At 34.7% G+C, this 19,931-nt stretch overlaps 1 protein-coding gene across 1 annotated transcript in view; it reads right to left on the reverse strand.

Annotated features, from left to right (window-relative positions):
- TM9SF3 (transmembrane 9 superfamily protein member 3) overlaps positions 1-19,931 on the reverse strand; it is a 357,433-nt gene that overhangs the window by 171,141 nt on the left and 166,361 nt on the right. Inside the window, exon 9 of the mRNA XM_090369370.1 lies at positions 14,735-14,865. Within this exon, the coding sequence (XP_090225496.1) occupies positions 14,735-14,865 (131 nt within the window). The remainder of the gene's footprint in view (positions 1-14,734; positions 14,866-19,931) is intronic.

Consider the following 19,931-nt stretch of genomic DNA (forward strand, 5'->3'; position numbering starts at 1 on the left):
CATTGCTGGAGCATTATTGGTAGTCACAGCCATGAGTCTCGAAAGGAACCTTGTATTTCTCCAGAATGCTCCATACGGCATCACAAATGTCTTCCCCAGTAGTAGTTCCATGGATGGAAATCATTTCCAAAAACTCTTCAGTTACTTTCAAATTGTTATCCCCAGCTCAAAGAAATAGTGCAATTTTGCACCACATCTTGCATATTGTTACTTTGTAAAATGCAACTGAAAAACATTGAAACGTTGGGGATGCTTCCTGCAGTTGTTCACAAAGGTTGTCTGCTATCTCAGTTATCCTTTCAGCCACTGTGTTTCTTGACAATGAAATTTCTTGGAACACTTTCACATTTCCATAACAGACATTTTCAGCCGCTTTTATCATACATTTCCTTAACCTCAGAGCCTTCACTGAAAGTTTGGAATGTTTTGCCAGTAAATAGCTGATCTCATAACTGGCTTTCACTACCGATTCAGTGCCTTCATTAATTTTTGTAATTACACTTTGCTGCCTTTGAAGTGAGTTCCACATATCCTTTAGTTTTTCTTCTCTTAATTTACCCTCGAAACAAGAAAATTTTTCTTTGTAAATTGTGTCATTTAATATTGTAATTTTACAACACTAATCAATTCATTGCAAATAATACCAACAGTTTTACCTTTTACCTCCATGCAAAAGTAATTCCCATCTTTCTTGGAATTATCTCCCCTCACCAACCTTTCTTTTTCTTGTTGGCTTGGAAAGCACATCACGTCGGAATCATGTGTGCATAAGTCACAACAAAACTGTTTGCTTACTGACTTTATTAAATAGAAACGGCAAAACAAATATTAGCTTACTCGCATTACGATGTAACCGACTCGAACAGTATGAAAGCCATAGTAAAACTAACTGTCAGCGTGTGAAATGATCGCTTAAATAGGCAATAGAAAATTCTGGAAATTGTGAGATCACAGAAAGCGGTAGAAACTTCATTGTTTTCCATGGAGGCAGTGCGGGCCAACAGTTTGACACCCCTGATTTAAGACAATAAGATCATCAATGTAGCAGTAAAGTACTAAGTTTTCAAAATTTATTTCAAAATAATGCATATAAAGGTTTGCAACTATGCTTGATCTACAGGTCCCCAATCACTATTCCTATATGCTGTTTATATGTATTGGTACCTTTAAAGATGTAGCTATTAGATAAACAAATTAATTATGTTATCCCAATAATACTGGTTACAAGGTAATATGTTTTGATACTCTTTATAATAATGGCTAAAGACAGATTTTAAATTATTAGGAGAAATACTGGTAAATAAATTTGTAAAATCAAATGTGCTTATGTGTCTATAATTTTTGTGTTATTATTTAAACACTATTATTTTGGTGTTATTATTTAAACAACGTAAAATAGGGGTGTTATTCAGAGTAATTCTTGATTCTCCTAAATTTCTTATGTAGCGATTCTAGCTTTTTATGGGGGAATTTAGCATAGCTGTTTCGACATGACGTTATAAATCTAAAACCTATGGAGTTTTGTGGAATTTGGGTATCCAATGTACATAAGGAAATTTATGTATTAGGGTTACTTAATTTTAACTTTTTGTACATAGCCAGTAATTTCTTAGTTATAGTGCTAGTATTAGATGTCACAATTTTGTAGGCTGTGCTATTATTGAGTTCATTAAATAAATTGGAGGTATAGAATTTTTGTATATAATACTGTAATTGTTGGCTGCTTTATCAATAGTTGATACTATAAATTTAGATTGTAAATCTAATAATTGCTGCTTGATTATGGACATATCAAATATCTTGATATGTTGTGTTCTTTTGAGTATAATATCTATTTGTTTTACTTTAGCTTCATAGCTAAGTGCAATCCACATTTGGAAAGCTTCCAATGATGTTTTGTATTTGTAGGTCAGTTTTAAACAAAATTGTATTAGGTCAATGCATATTTGTTTTTAATTAGATTTAAGTTACTTTTTTGTACATAGTCTAAATTGCTTAATTTTGCTCCAATTGCTTAATTCTGACTGAGGAACAATTATTAAATCAACAGTGATAATGTGTTTGTGGTGTTCATCCATGAATGTTTGATGCTCAAGGCTGATGACAAAAATTCAGCTTCGAGATCACTTTTCACGAGGTTACAAGCCTCCTGCTTGTAATTACAAAAAATCGATCCTATTGGTTGAATGTATCTAAAATATATACTGATATATGAGCATATTTTTTTTTTAGTTTTTTAGAGCATATTTAAATTGGTTGATTATTTGTTCCATATGAATGTTATCCATTACTAAATTTTGAAATTTAAAATTGAGATATTCTTTGGAGACTATCGACTTATTACCCAATTTAAATTTAAAAATTTCATTCGATAAATGATTTAAGTGTTGTAGAGATAATACTTAATTTTAATAAGGCTTTTAGCTTACTAATTTTTATACCAAAAATAATATGAATTTGCTTAACATTTATGATTTGTCTGTCTCATGATCTTAGCAGATCTGAAAATTTACCTAAATTATTAGTGGTGTATGTGGAGTTTTTTTTTTTTTTTTTTTTTTTGCAGTATTTTTAACTCATTTGTGCTTTGGTGTTAGCCTTTATCTAATTTGGAAAATTTCATAAATGTATGGTCCTGTATACTGTAAGTAAAACAGTGTCCATTGAATTTGTTAAGTCCATAAGGGTAAAGTGATTTATGTCTTATTATGTTCAGGTTTTTTATTTCCAATCTTTTAAAAGTATTGTTTTCTTATGGCAAGTATTGTAATAGAGATATTATTGAAGCTATGAACCTGAAAATGTTGCAATTCTAAAGGAACAGGCAGTTACACTCCTGATATATCTGAAGCACCTCTTACACTATTTTTCTTTGCTTTTTACTTGCTAACTTTAAATTTTATACCTCAAAAGTTATTAGAGTAATTCGAGGGAAATTGAGGTGCTATATTGCTATCTCTTACTGACTTTTCACCTTAATTCGGCATAAGCCTTTTCTTTTTCACTACTTAATTATTTTTCACTGGTAAATAGCTAAAATTATTTCCTTCTCATAGGTAAATATCATAAAATAATTTTCACTTCTAACCACACATGTAATTTATAGTTGTCTCACTTTCTGTATTAGTCTCACTGCTATCTCTCAGGTTAGCTGTTATTCTGATAGTTTTTCTAAAATTTAATATAATTTGGATAATTTAAATCATTTAGACCTAGCTAAACTAGCCAATAACAAACAGAAACAGATTGTTTTGTCAATTATTGACTGGATATATTGAATGATGCTAGCCCTCGTCAATGTACCACCATATCAGTAATTTTACTCGTCATAAAGTAATACCTATTATTGATGCTTTCGCACTATACTTATACATAGTTTTCCTCGTCATTATTTTATTTTACTTTCATTTATTTTATTATTATTTGTAGGGTATAACACATTAAACCAACTCAAGCTATCTAAATCTTTTGGCCTCATGGCTCACTGGGTATACTTTTATACTGAATAACTATTCTAAATCATTATCTTACATCTTCTTTATTGGCTTAAAAGCTAACTTAGAATGCTTTTATTATGCTTAATACACTCTTATTCAATGCATTTGAATCGACTAAAGCTTAGGGCTCTATTGGAATGCTTTTATTGTACAGTATTGTACTTTAAACACTATTCAAATTGCTTATCTTGAATCGTTATCTTACATACTCTGTAATTGCATGCATGCAATTACAGAGTATGTAAGATAACGCGTGTGTGTGTGTGTGTGTGTGTGCGCGCATGTCTGAATGTAATAAAATTTGAACTGGCTTGGCTAAATAGATATTTCTAAAGGAACCAGACCAACATGTTTAGGCTAACAGGCTCTTTGTGCATTTTCAAGTGCACCTCTAAAATACAAATTTTCATCCTAATGAAATGGCAATAATTAAGTTTTCTGATATACATACGCCACTGATTTGAGAAAATGTTGTCTCTATAAAATACCCAAACTATTCTTTAAGAATCACCAGCCTCATCATTAAAATGCTGACAGAATCATATTTGCCTATGCATAATATGCTCAAGGTGCAAAGTATTAAAAAATATAATAATAATTTAGTAATAGCTTGCTGGTAGTAGTAGTAGTAGTAGTGGCACATGATGCAAGAAAGCAAGTGTAGGAGCTTATGCAGCATCAGCCAAAAAAAAAAAAAAAAAAAAAAAAATCACACCATTCCCTCCAAATGCCTGTCCAGTTCCTCCTTAAATTTATTTAACCTATCAACTTCCACAACGACAGATGGAAGTTTGTTCCAGCAATTAACCACCCGCTGGCTAAAGGCAAATTTCCGCACATCTATTCTACATCTGTCCTTTCTTAATTTGAACTTATGTCCCCGTAGGTTCGTAATCTGAACAAGTGGAAGGATCCCATCAGAATTCAGCGTGCTCAACCCATTCAAGGCCTTATAGACCTCAATCAGATCACCGCGCAGGTGCCTAGTCTCCAGCCACTGCAATTTGCAGAACTTAAGCCTCTCTTGGTAAGAGTATCCCTTAAACAACCGGTGCAATACCACCACTTTGCTTATTGGAGGCTTGAAGTGGTGAAACCCATGTTTAGTCTCTAGAGCAAAGTTCCTGGCACATCCCTGCACCCCTCCCCATAATTTTCCTTCAATCCATGCATGGTACCAAGTACTATAGGTTTTGATACCTTTCGTGTTTGGGGGTTTCATAAAAAGAAAAAAAAAAAAAAAGAGCTGAATATAAATGACACACAAATTAGTCATTTATATTCAGCATTCAAGATATAAGTAAGGAATCAGAGCTCACTTAATGACAAGCCAATATGTGTGGCATTGGCTCAGGGCAACAAAGTTTATGGGGGCACCAAAAATCTAAAGAACAACAGAAAATTAAATAATAAAATATCAAAATCAATCAACAATAAACAAGTGAACAATTTAAAAAAGGAATTCTATAGAGAAAACTGGAGTACAGGCTGCTGGAAAAAAATATTAAAGTAAATTTATGTGCTGCCCGACTCTGATACATTTTGTGCCAAATAAACATTACAAACAAAAAGTCTATTTTAATGTACCACAAGCTGTCTCCCCGCTTTCAGAATCAATCAAATACCTTAAAAACTGCAGAACATATAATAAATTTAAATGCAAAAAAGGTTGTCAATTAAACTGAACTGAACCTGAATTTGGGCTGAATTAGATAGCCTCATCAGCAGATCTTCAATATCAATGAAATAATTACATTAAAAGTGGCTAAAAATGTCTCATTTTTTTTAAATTCAAAACCTAACTATTATTATTATGTTATTATCAGATAGAACAAGAGTTAAGTAGATTCAGTTGGAATTGAAAAACATCAAAATGAAGAGTAAAATCATACTGATGAGATGGAAAGCTTTGATTTTAAATTCACATTTTTTTATACATGAATGTATCAAAAGTCAGTATTTAATAAATAGCTTTACCTAACCTGGTGGTAGGATCATTACCAGACAGATGTCTACAAAATAACGATCCTTTGTGACCTTTTAATTAATGATTAAAAATCTAAAAATTTTGTAGCTGCCTAATTAAAGACAAAAGTTTACTTTTTGTCTATATTTAGATAATAGTTTCTGAAGCTTTTTTTACTCTGAAAGCAACAAGTTTTTGTTGCTTTCAGAGTAATTAAATGCATACATCTATCTGGTACAGTGCAACATTACAACCATTTGTGTGAAGGATGACATGAGAATTTATTTAAATAAGTGACCAAGTTGCTACAAAGAAAATAGAAAACCTAAGTACGACAAGATATTCTGAACTAAATGTTTATTTACAGTTCAAGATTACTATGTTTTTGTCTCTTGTGCGAGTTATTTTTAAAAGATGTGTTTTCACATAAATAAAGATGAGAACACAAAATGAAAATTCATTATAATGTCTACTAAGCTGCCAGAAGCAAAGATAGGAATGCTTTAAATTTGGTGTACTGTGAATCACAAATTTAAAATAAATTTTGAAAAAAAATTTACAATGTAAGGAATGACACTATATATATATTTTTTGTTGCATTTTATTTTTTTAAGTAACTGTAAACATATGCTTGAGGATTTTTTCAACTAGAAAAATGAATGAAATTAATAGACTTGGATTTATGTCTAAAATGTTTTGTTTTTCTAATTTTCAACAGTATTAATTTTTTTGATTTTTTGTAAAATAAAAAAATATAAAAACAGCATTTTTAAATATTTAATTTTTTTAGTAGAAATTAAGAAATTGCATACAATAATTACACTAGCCTACAAATAATATTTTTTGTCATACCTCTGCAATGAAAATACGCGATTCTGCAGGATAAACGTGCTGATTCTGAAAATCACCATAAAAAGTCTCTACCACATCTACATCAAAAGATGTACCAACATTCAGTGTTAAAATAAAGGGATATATATATATATATATATATATATATATATATACACGCATAATTAAAGTTTGTAATACAAGTGTAAAAAATATAAGTTCTCTATAACTCATTTAACTTCAGAAAAAAATATCATAAATCATTCGTTTTTGTGCCCCCTACACCTCCTGCAAGTTTGTCGCGCTGGTGGTGAATTACCCTGTATATATATAGCATACGCATGAATATAAATTACAATAATCAAAGGGTACACTTTTAGATAAAATTATAACTATCTGGCCATTGTCCCAAAAATGGAAAACAGAATTTCAAACTGCATAATATTAAGGATGATCTCATAATTATGGCCAGAAGTTTGCTTGCCTCCTTTTCTGTCTCCCTTAATATAATTTGATAGATCCCATCCACCCCAGGTGACTTTATGTTTAACTCCAGTAATTTCTCTCCCACTTTCCTCAGTTATCACAAAATCATTTAGCACCCTGATAGAATTTGACAAACTTTTAGATCTCCTTCCCTAAAGAATTCCTCATGTGTGAATATAGATGCAAAATACCCATTCAGTTTTTCAGCAGCTTGAGTAGGATCATCGACAGTAAACCATTGATATGTAGTGGACTATTGTGATTCATTCCTTTCTTTATAGTGTGTAAGTAAAGAAGTCTGTGCTGTTTTCTTTGCATTCTTTGCTGAAGGTTTCTCATAATCTCTGCCTTAGGTTGCTTAACCTCCTTTGTGACTTCATTGCAGACTAGTTTCTAGCTACTGTAGGCTTCTGTATCACTTAATTTTTAATCATCCAATGCATTTTTCTTGTCTTCCATGAGAATGATGAATTCATCTGGTCAATTTATGTCTAAACCTTGAACAGTATCTATTAATTGGTATAAAAGTGCAGTAGCTTCTACAGTTACTTCTCTGAATGCTTCCCATTTAGAATTTACTATTGGTAAATTAGTTAGTCCCTCTTTAAAGAATTTAAAAGCTGTCTGAGACCACTGTAGTCACATTTATGAAAGCAAAAGCCTTCCCTTTGCCTTTGATGGTATTTACATCTTTAAGTAAATCTTACATAATACACTGTGATAGCTGCTTTCTAGTGTTTCTTTTATCTGGAGATTCCTAATGTATTAAGCAGCACTGCTGATAATCATATCACAAGTATTGCTTTCTCTTGTTGCCGCTCTAATGATATGCCACTGCTGGAAAAAGCAGTCATCCAATAAATCTTCAAAATTCTTGCTTGAAAGGTGACGTCAGTTACAGCTGGGTAATATTCTTCAGAATATTCATTTAACTCTTACTGTTGTTGCCTGATTGATGGCCTCTCAATTCTTGGTTTACCCTTTATGGATCCTATCAATTTTTTTTTACTATCTCAGTAGAGCCCTAATTGGAGACAGTACACAATCTACTCACATAACACTGCTCTTTGTTAAAGTGGAAATGAGTGAAACCCCTGGTGCTGTCAGATAGCTAACACACTTTACACTTATAGATTACGCAAATGTTGGCACTTTTACCGGTCAGTGAAATTTCTCCCTGAATATGATTACATATGAGTGACCAGCCCACAAATTTCAATCAATATCTGATAAGTTAAAACTCCCATTATAAGACATTCTGATTTTCTGGCCCACTTTGTATGGATGTTTATTATCACAGTCATTAGGCCTATAATACCTTCCTACTCTCATTTTTGTTTTTCCTAGTGCTATTGTCATATCAAACTGACTCAGCATTGCACTAGCCACCCATGTCAACTTGATGCTGTGACTTAGATTTCAAGTGCTTCCTAACTTCCTTTCCCCCACCCTCTTGTCTTGTGTATTCCTTTTGTACACATTGTTTTCCCCATATTCAAATTCTGTCCGAGTGACTCACGTCTGATATCCTCACGGTGCCCACCTTGGTTGATTTAACCAGTACTTCAGATTCATCAGATGTATTTACTATGTTCACAGTATTATCCTGTACACAAGTATACATGCATCTGTTTTTATTTTGGTCAAGCTAAACAAAACATTGACTTCTTGTAATTCATAATATGTTGAACTGAAAACATGACGTATTGTATAATCATTTAAAGAACATGGTGGGGAAAGAGATATATATATATATATATATATATATATAGGAGGATTTCATTTCCAAATTTATAGAAAAATAGAATTTGAAAGTGGTGTCTGTGAGATGCCACATTGGTGAAAAGCACAATTGTGTTAGTTCATGATGCAAAACTCATGTTCACAGTTCCTATACAATGAACCAATTATGGTGGATTAAATGTAGAGTCACTAGTCATGCCAAAACTCATAGAGGTATGGGGTCATTTTAAAAAATTTAACAAAGATTTCGAATTTTAAAATGAAACCAATGAGGGGGAAAAAAATTATCTTGAAAGGTGATGTCGGCTACAGCCGGGTAATATTCTTCAGAATATTCATTTAACTCTTATTGTTGTTGTCTGATTGATGGTCTCTCAATTCTTGGTTCTTCATGGATCCTATCAAAATTTTTTTCCCATCTCAGTTGAGTCCTATTTGGAGACAGTATACAATCTACTCACATAACACTGCTCTTTGTTAAAGTGGAGATGGGGAAACCCTTGGTGCTGTCAGACAACTAATACACTATACACTTATAGATTACGGGAACGTTGGCACTTTTACAGGTCAGTGAAATTTCTCCCTGAATCTAATGTGGATCTCACAAACATTGCTAATTGTCGGATGTGATCATTGGTTGCCTTTTGGATGTATGCCATCTGTCCCTAGGGTTTTATGATCTTTCGGTCTCAATTGCTTTTCAGAGCGACTTCCCATTGAAACTAGTGGTTTCAATGGTAAAGATTGTTGCGAACTATCTGTTCACCTCGGCTGCCATCTTGTCTAGGTTGTCGATTATACCTCCTACTCATCTTGTATGGGACATATCTAATTTATCCTATGCTTTCATATATTTGAGTAGAATTTCTCTTCTCAAGCTATTTTTCATGCATAGCTTTTGCAAGTCTTACCCCATCAGCGGTTTTCTTATGTATTTTCTTATATGTTTTTCTTAAGAAAAACAAGATACAGGATATTTCAGAGACTGCTGGGAGTCATTGCGGTACAAGTAAACACACGGGTTGTGTTAGGGTAGCTAAGAATAGAAATAGGTGCATGTATACTTGTGTGTACACCAATGCTAGGAGTTTAGTAAATAAATTTTATGAATTTGAGGTATTGCTCAAAACATCAAAGGCAGATATTGTTGGGATATCAGAGACATGGTGTCACACAGATATAAGGAATGCAGAACTGGAATTTGGGAAGTACGTCTACAGAAAGGATAGACTGGATGGGAAGGGAGGAGGGGTTATGCTATTAGTTAATAAATACATAAAATCCAAGGAAGTGAAGCCAGTGGACATCACTGGACAGTGCAGTGTCGAGTCAGTTTGGTATGACATAAGCATTGGGAGATCAAAATTGAGAGTAGGAGTGTGCTTTTTTTTTTTTTTTTTTTTTTTTTTGATTTGGTAGTTGTTGGCGCATCGGCTTCTGTGGCCATATTGCACCTCCCAAGGTTTTTGCAGTACTTTGATCCAAGCCCGAGGCGGGAATCGAACCCGCGACCTTTGGATTGCCGAGCAGGTACTTTACCCACTCGGCTAGCCCGGTCGGCTAGGAGTGTGCTATAGGCCTAATGACTCTGTTGAGTACAATAAGAAACTGTACAGGGAAATAGAGTGGACCAGTAAATCAGAGTGTCTTATAATGGGAGATTTTAATTTCCCAGATATTGACTGGAATTTGGGGGTTGGTCACTCACACAATAGCAAGGCTTTTGTGGATTTATTGGATGATTGTTTTCTACATCAGCATGTTCGAGAGGCAACTAGAGGGAGGAATACTCTTGATTTGATTATCAGCAGTGATTCTTCATGCATTAAGAATTTGCACATAAATGAACCACTAGGTGGCAGTGATCAGTGTGCTGAAGTGGGATTTACTCAAAGAGGTAACTACCATTAGGGGTAAAGGGAAGGGTTGTTGCTTTCGTAAAGGTGACTACGATGGACTGAGACAGTATTTAAATTCTAGACAGTGGGACCAACTGATGATGTTACCAACAGCAAATGCAAAATGGGAAGCATTCAAAGAACTTATCTTGGAAGCTACTAGGCTTTACATACCAACTAAGAAATATTGTTAAAGGTTTTAGGCCAAAATGGATGTCAGATGAACTAATGAGGCATATGGCAGAGAAGAAACATGCATGGGATACATACAAATTAACACATGACACAGAAGCCTATGATAGATACAAGTTGATCTGTAACCAAGTTACAAAGGAGGTTAGGCAGGCAAAGGCAGATTACGAGAAATCTTTGGCAAGGGATGCAAAGAAAAACAGCAAAGAGTTCTTTACTTATGTAAACTCTAGAAGGAAGGGGATGAATCAGATTGGTCCACTTGATATCGATGGGTCAACTGTTGATGATCCTGCTCAGGTAGCTAACAAACTAAATGAATATTTTGCATCGACATTCACACATGAGGAGTTATTTAGCGAAGGGAAAGCCAGAGGTGTATTCAACTCTAGCAGTAAGCTAGAGAATCTTGTAATAACTGAGTAAAGTGGAGGAGAAATTGTTGAAGATAAACACAAGAAAGGCACCCGGGGTGGATGGGATCTATCCAGTTATATTAAAGAAGGCAGCACAGGAAGTAAGCAAACCCTTAGCCATAATTATGAGAGCTTCCTTGGACTCAGGGGAGGTATTCACAGACTGGAGATGTGCAGATGTGACCCCAATTCACAAAGGAGGATCAAAGGTTGACACAATTAATTATAGACCTGTGAGTTTAACTTCTGTTCCAGGAAAATTAATGGAGGCACTAGTTAAAGAAGCACTGCAAGATCATTTAGACAAGACTTCAGTTATAGCTCGGACACAGCATGGTTTTGTTAAGGGGAAGTCTTGCCTGACCAATTTGATTGGATGCTATGATGCAGTCACAAAGGAACTGGATGCAGGGAATAACTTTGATATTATATACTTGGATCTTAGAAAGGCTTTTGATACTGTTGCACATGGAAGACTGCTGCACAAATTGGAGCAGTGTGACATTGGAGGCAAATTGCTGCTGTGGATAAAGGGGTGGCTGAGGGGGAGAAGACAGGGAGTGGTAATCAATGGACACTGCTCGTCGTGGACTAATGTTATTAGTGGAGTCCCTCAGGGCTCAGTGTTGGGTCCATTATTGTTTTCTGTATTCATAAATGATATTGATGATGGTATATCAAGCTTAATGTCGAAGTTTGCAGACGATACCAAGGTTGGCAGGGTTGTTAAGGACACTACTGATACTATGCTGCTGCAACAGGATCTGGAAAGGTTGAGCAGATGGGCTGAGAGGTGGCAAATGAAGTTTAACATTGACAAATGTAAAGTACTACATATGGGAAACAGCAACCCCAGAGCAACGTATCAACTCTGTGGTACCACACTGACAGTGGTAGAGAATGAAAGGGACCTGGGGGTGGTTGTGCAGGCAGATATGAAGTTCTCTGAGCAGTGCAGACGGGCTGCAAGAGTAGCTCATGGTGTATTGTCAATGATATATAGGAATTTTTCTAGCAGGGATAAGGAGGTGATTATTCCCTTGTATAAGGCAATGGTCAGGCCACACCTAGAGTACTGTATAGAGGTCTGGAGGCCTCATTTCAAGAAGGATGTAGAGCTGCTGGAACGAGTACAGAGAAGGGCAACAAGATTAGTGAATGGAACAAAGGGGTGCTCTTACGAAGAAAGGCTTAAGTTTTGCAAATTACAGTGTCTGGAGACTAGGCACCAGCGAGGTGATCTGATAGAGGTGTATAAAGCCTTGAATGGTTTGAGCATGCTCGTTGATGGGATTCTTCCTCTCGCTCAGAATAATCACCTGCGAGGGCATAAATTCAAATTGAGGAAAGACAGATATAGGATAGACGTGCGGAAATTTGCCTTTAGCCAGCGGGTGGTTGGTTGGTGGAACAGACTTCCATCCGTTGTCGTGGAAGTTGATAGCCTAAATAAGTTTAAGGCTCGGCTGGACAGGTATTTTGAACGAACAGAGGGGTGAAGTGGAAGTGGTTTTTCTTTTTTTTTTTTTTTTTTTGGCTGATGCTGCATAAGCTTGCTTTCTTGCATCAAATGCCTCTACTAATGCTAATGCTAATAAAGAAATAGTTATATTTCAATAATATATAATCAGCATACCTGTAATTGTCCTTAAAAATATTTGCTACTAAAGGATTTTCTCTTGTATTCCTGCTTACTCTTCCTCACAAGGAACCAGCAGTAATCATTACAGGATTCCCAGCGACCATGGTACTGCTTTTCCATCGTGGAAATATCTATCCCCATCATTACAGGATCCCAGCGACCTCAGTACCACTTTTGCATCGTGGAAATACCTATCCCATTGATTACAGGATCCCAGCGACCTTGGTACCACTTTTCCATTGTGGAAATATCTTGATGAAATCGCTCCCTTTGTTATTTACTCACATCCCCCAGATTTTTGGAGAAAAATTCGTGATGGGAATGAATTTAATAACGACATTCGATAGCCCATGTTTTTGTAGCGCTTGAGTAAATTAGACTCCAACATTGCAGTTTTCTTCTTTCCTATTACTAAAATTCAAGATGGGAATGAATTTAACGACATTCAATAGCCCATGTTTATGTAACGTTCGAGTAAATTAGACACAAACATTTCACAGTTTTCTTCTTTCCTATTACCAAAATTCAAGATGGGAATGAAGAAAATGAATTTTTAACGACATTCGACAGCCCGTGTTTTTGTAGCACTCAAGTAAATTAGACACCAGCGTTTCACCGTTTTCTTCTTTCCTATTACCAAAAAAAAAACAAAAAAACCATGTACTACCACATTAAATGATCGCCAAGCTGCCAATTTAACATAACTTTAACTGGGTTTCAAACACCTTTCACGAGTTTCCTAATTTGGGGTCGTAAGAAGATTCCTTCCTTAATTTGGCAAAATATTTCCAAACATACTTCAAGTATGCAAATCTGCTACCTTCTTTATCTAGCCCCTTCACAAAATTTTTCATCAATCCAAGTGTGATGTGCAGGTGTGGAAGAAGAACCTTGTTTGATTGAACTAAAGGTATATATTTTACATTACATTGTCCTGGTATGAACTCGTCCCACTAGTCCCAATATTGCACAGCATAATGTTCTTCTGTCACACAGCTGTCCCACAAACACAAAAAAACATTTTATGAAATTCCCTGCAAAGCAACAAGCAAACCAATAACTTTAAGATCACTGCATATAGAATATGTAGAACCTTAGACATGTTTTCATGACTTTTCTTTAAGTCCAACTGAATGAAACACAGGAACTGATGGAAATCTGTTGCGATTATGATGCAAAACTGCTTTTAAACTTAATTTTGAGGAATCTATGAATAAATGCCATTCATCTGACTTATGCACCACTCCTAATTTTTTCAGAAGTTCAGTAATGTCTTTGCAAAAACACATGCTGTCCTCCTCCATAGCAAAATATTTCAAAAATGTTTCCTAAATATTTCAAAAATGTAAGGGTTGCAGGTTGCACCCTCTTACTCTCGAGGGGCTGTTTATGTTTGGAGGATAGAATTACAACCCTGAGAACATGTCATGATCAGTTCATACTTGGAAAACCTTATCATAGCCTACAAAAATCCTCACCAAAAATGCTAAGTGTGCTCTCTTCAATTTGTAAATTGTTGTATCGCAATTTGAACCTAGGAACCGCAGGTAAAAGTCTGATTATGTTTATCACAAGGTAACTGAGGCTAGAATCGATTGCTAGAATCAAAAGAATTACCTTATATCTGTTAAAATAAATCAGTATGTCATCACTGGCTTTATTATGTGAAATTGGCATATTTTGGTAAAACTTAAATCACTATATTTAATAACCATGACGTGATGTGAAACTATCATGGTGATATTTAAAATCTACACATAAAAATTGGTTAAAAACAGAATTTAAGTTCTTGGAGGTAAAAACCATGTTGGCTAGTGTTATTGCAATCCATTCGGACAAGATGAAATACTGGTATTCTCCAAACAGAATTTAAAAAAACTCAAGCATTTCTGAAAAAAAAAAAAAAAAAAAAATTGCACACCTGTCAAGTGTAGTTTGACTGCTACACTCTGGAGTGCCACCACTGCCTGGTTAACATAATTACATTTCTCTTTTTCAAAATGGTTTGATAAATGAAAAGATTTTAGGAAATATTAAATAATGTATCATAAATATGTATTTACCATAGTTCCAAAAGGAATAGCTCTTGAAGCATGATAGTAAATGGCAATAAAATTGATGAGGAAGGCTGTCCCACACACCAATGCAGGCAAGAAAAATGCACTTATTAACATCTGTTTAATCCAGCGTTTTCCTGAAATATTATCACACTTTTAACATCTGTAATATCTCAATCTTAAAATTATAAATCAAAGAGAAAATTATTGTATTTATAAAATTCATCATATTGTATAGAAATCATTTCTTTCAATACTATTTCACATTTTCATTCACTTTTTGACAGATTAAATCTGATGGAATTTAAAAAAGTGCAAAGGTATGAAAACAGCAAAAGGAATTAGAATCATCGTCGTGCATTTTAGCAGCAACTAACTGGTATTGTTCAATCAACAATGATTTTTAATGCCGATTTAACCCCAGTGGCTCGCATCTGGTAAGCACGGGCTTGGCAAACCCAGGGTCCTGAGCTGGATATCATCATCATTCTCTTTCTTGGTGATTCCCTTCTATTTCTGACTCTCTCACTCTCTTAACACTCAATTGCGAATGATTATAATATGAATTTACCTCCCCATGTATTGTCTTAAATGAATCAAGTTAAAATAATAATTAAAATAAGCACGTATTCAACTCTCATATCATATCAAGGGAATCGGAAAGAATCACGGAAAGACAGCGGCCACCAACCTCCAAAAACCAACCACACCACAAGCCATCATGAGAATTGAAAAACAATTGTCATGAAATTCTAAAAACGATGACACTAATAAATTAATTCACACATAAGTTAAACTTTAAAATCATTATTAACTTCTTTTAAGAGACCACCTTATTCGGTTTGTTACGGTGTTCACAAGAAATACAAGTGATTCGTGAATGCTATTCCCCCTTGTTTTATATCAAATTAACGACACCTGGCATGAGATTATTTATATAAACCAATGTATGAATTGCTATTCATGCATGCGCGTAAGAGTCCACGTGTCCAAAATATTATAAGGTCTGAGTACATTAACAGAATTAACATTTAATCTCATTTCTGTTTTGGCAATTAATAATTTAAAATATTCAAGCTGTTTATTAAAAACCTTTGATTCATTAAAAAGAAACATGTCCATCAGTGATTGCATGAAACAAGCTCAGATGCACCCGTTGTTGTTGGTGTTTGGTTTTTTAGGAGCATTAGCAACTAAGGCCATATTTCTGCGGGATTTGCGGTGGTCATTCCCTGACCTTTCCGCATTCTCCGTATTGGGTGGTGACGGGCTCGAACCCCGGTCTAATCAAGAAGCGTGTGCTACGCACTGCTGCTCCTGCCCACCTGGCTACGGAGGCGCCTATGAACCCATCCTACCTGCTCTAACTGATGCCAAATGCTGCTGTATCCTTACTGAAAATAAATTTTGGGTCGAGCCAATATAAGTAGAATTGCATTCACCACAAGAAATATTGTAAACAATATTGTGAGCTTCCATGGTAGGAACTACATATGCCCTATATTTCAAGATAGCATGGAGCTTACTCATGGGTTGTGGAACAATCTTAAATTCAGTGATCTTAAATATGTTAATAAATTGTCTATACCAATGTTGTATCTATGGAACTTAAATAAAATGTTTGTGATCCGCCCTTTCATTTATTGTACCCGTCTCTAATTTATAAAAGGAGCATCATTTTCAACCAGTTCCATAATGCATATAGATACAGCTCTACACAAAAATCCTTATTGGATGAGCTCACGGAACTGACAAAAAGATTTTTAAATAGGGGTTATTCATTAGGTACCATTATGCAGATTAGTCAGCAGGCGAAATATAATGCCAGCTGGTGACTGGAATGGAGGACTATGCTTCCTGTGTGTACACAGGAAGCATAATTGAGGCCAGGCCACTTTAAGTCAAGAAATTGTATATAGACTCACTTTATTGCAGCAAACATATCCAAAAATTTGATAAGAATTAACTCATACAATATATTTCCCCCACAATTTTACCTTATCTACCGAATGCATCACGAATAGCCAAACTAATAAATCAAACTTATCTGAAAAAATATCTCAACTACCCAAACTTTCCTCAATCATTTCACAAAATTATGTGGTCTCAGTTCCAATCTCAATGATGTACACATCTGTGGAACCCACTTACTTTTTTGACAGAATACCCCTGGTTACCTCAACCACCACTAATCATCTCAGTTACAAATTAATCACTCTATAACTTCTTTTACAGAACCAATTTTCCTATTCCTCATTTATTCCTTCTATTTCTGTTTTCTGGAACAACTTTCTTTTACATATTTCCTGAAAATTAAAATCTACAGGAGAAAAAAAACATTTTCCATTATGTGTTCATTTGTGTTGTTGTTGTTATTTGGTTTTTAGGAGCATTAGCAACTAAGGCCATATTGCCCCGGGGATATGCAGTGGTCATTCCCTGACCTTTCCGCATCTTCCATATTTGGTGGCTCACAGGCTCGAACCCCAGTCTAATCAAGAAGTGTGTGCTACGCACTGCTGCTCCTGCCCACCTGGCTACGGAGGCGCCTCATCTGAGTGAGCTGCTAGTGTTGCACACCACTCATCCATCAAACCATTGTTGCCTGACAACCATTTTTTCATAATTTTATAGGCTGGTTTGCTAATAAGCAATGGCAAAGTGATATGTCAATTTTTTACCATAATGGGATACCTAGGTTTTTACTTTTGTTCCAAAGATGTGGATCTTTTGGAAGTGGTGCAGAAAAGAACAATCAGATTACTAAGGACATAAAAGGGTACTATTACCATGAAAAATAAATAAATAGCTAAGCAAATTCCAGTACTTGGACAATGGGTACCCATGAGGAGACCGTTAGGAAGGTTTTTTTTTTTTTTTTTTTTGGTAGTTGGCACATCGGCTTCTGTGGCCATAATGCACCTCCCAAGGTTTTTGCAGTGCTTTGATCCAAGCCCGCGGCGGGATTCGAACCCGCGACCTTTGGGTTGCCAGGCAGGCACTTTACCCACCCGGCTAGCCCGGTCGGCCCTTTAGGAAGTACATAAGGCTTTAAATGGATTGAGTAAAGTGAATGCTGATGGCATTCTTGCTCGTTTTCCGCCAATCCACACAATGGAGATAAACTAAAAAAAAAAAAAATGTTGGCTGAAGGACATAGTGCAAAAATTTGCTTTCAGTCAAAGTAATTTACATTGCTAGAACAAGCATCCATCTGGTGTTGCAGAAGTGAATAATTAATTTTAAGGACAGAATAAACTTAAGGAAGCATTAGACAAATTATTAGAGTATTATTATTAATTATTAGAGATATATTATTAGGGTTTCTTCTCTCTGATGCTATATAAAAGCTTGCTTCCTTGCATCATTTTCCACTACTAATACTATTAACCCTCTTGGGCTGCTGTTAAAAAAATTTAAGTAGCAACTTTATTTCTGATCGGAGTTGTTTTCCATGTGAAAGTAAAGTGTGCTTCATTCCTATCATTGGAACTAGCTCTTCTGCACGTGTTACAGCTATATTTAACTTCAAATTTTTGCAAACTACTGAGCTTATCAACAATGAAGAGGGATTATAATTAACAGTATCAAATTTTTAACAACAATAACGATGAAATCTAGCCTTTAACTTCTGTCCCTCTTGGATCTCCAAGAAAAGGTTAAGTGGTATACGAGCCTGACATTTGAACCAGATATGACTTATTTAAAAAGTCGGGTGTGCTTGCTAGTGGGTAATATCACTATGTTGTCATGATGACAAAATTTAACTAATTACCCGAAGTGGATAAATCCAAACCGGCATTTAAAAAAATAATAATAAATAAAAATATAAAATAACAAAAATTACAAGGAATGTGAAAACACAAACCAAACATTTTTGATAACAAAATTTATTGGGTAAAAAAAAAAAAAATCCCCCCCCCCAAAATATGTGCTTCTAAATCACTTCTTTTTTTTTTTAAATCAAGAATAATTGTTTTTAAAGCATTAGCTAAAAAACGTTTACACAAACAAAACAATAGAATTTGTATTTACACTTTTTTTTTTTTACTTCACTTGATTTGTATTTACACTTTTTTTTTTTTTACTTCACTTGAAAACACTAGTCGCATTTTAGATAAATAATTTTTTTTTTTTTTTTTTTTTTTTTTTTCCTTTTTGACCGGAAATTGATATACCCACTCTGCTGAAACGAAATTTTCTTTCATTACAGTGAAAAAAAAAAAAAAAACTCCATGCTACAAAACTGATAAACAGCTGAGTTGAACAGTGAAAAGCACTGGGTCCAACAAGCATTTGTGAAAACTGAAACTTCCCAATAGTTTTTAGTATCACATTAAGATTATTTAGAGCAGCGTTTCTCAAACTGTGTTCCGCGGAACATTAGTGTTCCGTGAGATGCGAACAAGTGTTTCGCGAAAAATTATAATTAATAATTAAAAAATAAAATAAAATAAATAAATTTTGCATATTTGTAGCAAGACACCACTTTTGTATCATTATAATTTTTAACATTATTTTTCTTCGGTTATTAACACACTGGCATAGACTAATAATCAAATAGACTGTGGAACACTATTTTGGCGGGCCTTTGCATAGAGGTAATGACATCTATTAATCTAATATGCCATTCGTATGCGATTTAGCCTGGAACACAGGTTGAAGGAGAGAGGGAAGCGAACCGAAATCATAACTAAACTCACTTCCATGTTTAAAATTTTTTTTGATAATTATCAGTATTTCGAAATACTATTATTAAAATAAATGACCATGGATTTGTGGTTGAAAAAAGGAACTTTAAAACGAGAAGCAAGTATTTCTAGTATTGCAACTGTGGTCAATGAAAAGGAACACAATATTGTCAACACTTCAAAGTGAGGATGAACAATCGCAGCTTTCTGTTCCCAAAACTCCGAAGTGAGAAAAATAGGAACCAACTAATAAAAGACCAAAAAAAAATTTTAATGACAGTTATTTGAATTTCAGCTTTACATGTGTTGGAAATAAAGATGCTCCTGATGCACAGTATATCGTATGTAATAAAATACTACAAACAGTTCTTTGCCTCCTGCTAATCTTGTTTTTCGTATGTGTGCCGTAAATACTAGCATTAGTATTAGCAGAAGCATATGATGCAAGAAAGCAAGCTTATGCAGCATCAGCCAAAAAAAAAAAAAAAAAACTCCCCACTCCCATTTCACCC

Source organism: Mastigoproctus giganteus, chromosome 3, assembly GCF_048544385.1.
Source record: "Mastigoproctus giganteus isolate SK-2022 chromosome 3, ASM4854438v1, whole genome shotgun sequence".
In the NCBI taxonomy this organism is placed as follows: domain Eukaryota; kingdom Metazoa; phylum Arthropoda; class Arachnida; order Uropygi; family Thelyphonidae; genus Mastigoproctus; species Mastigoproctus giganteus.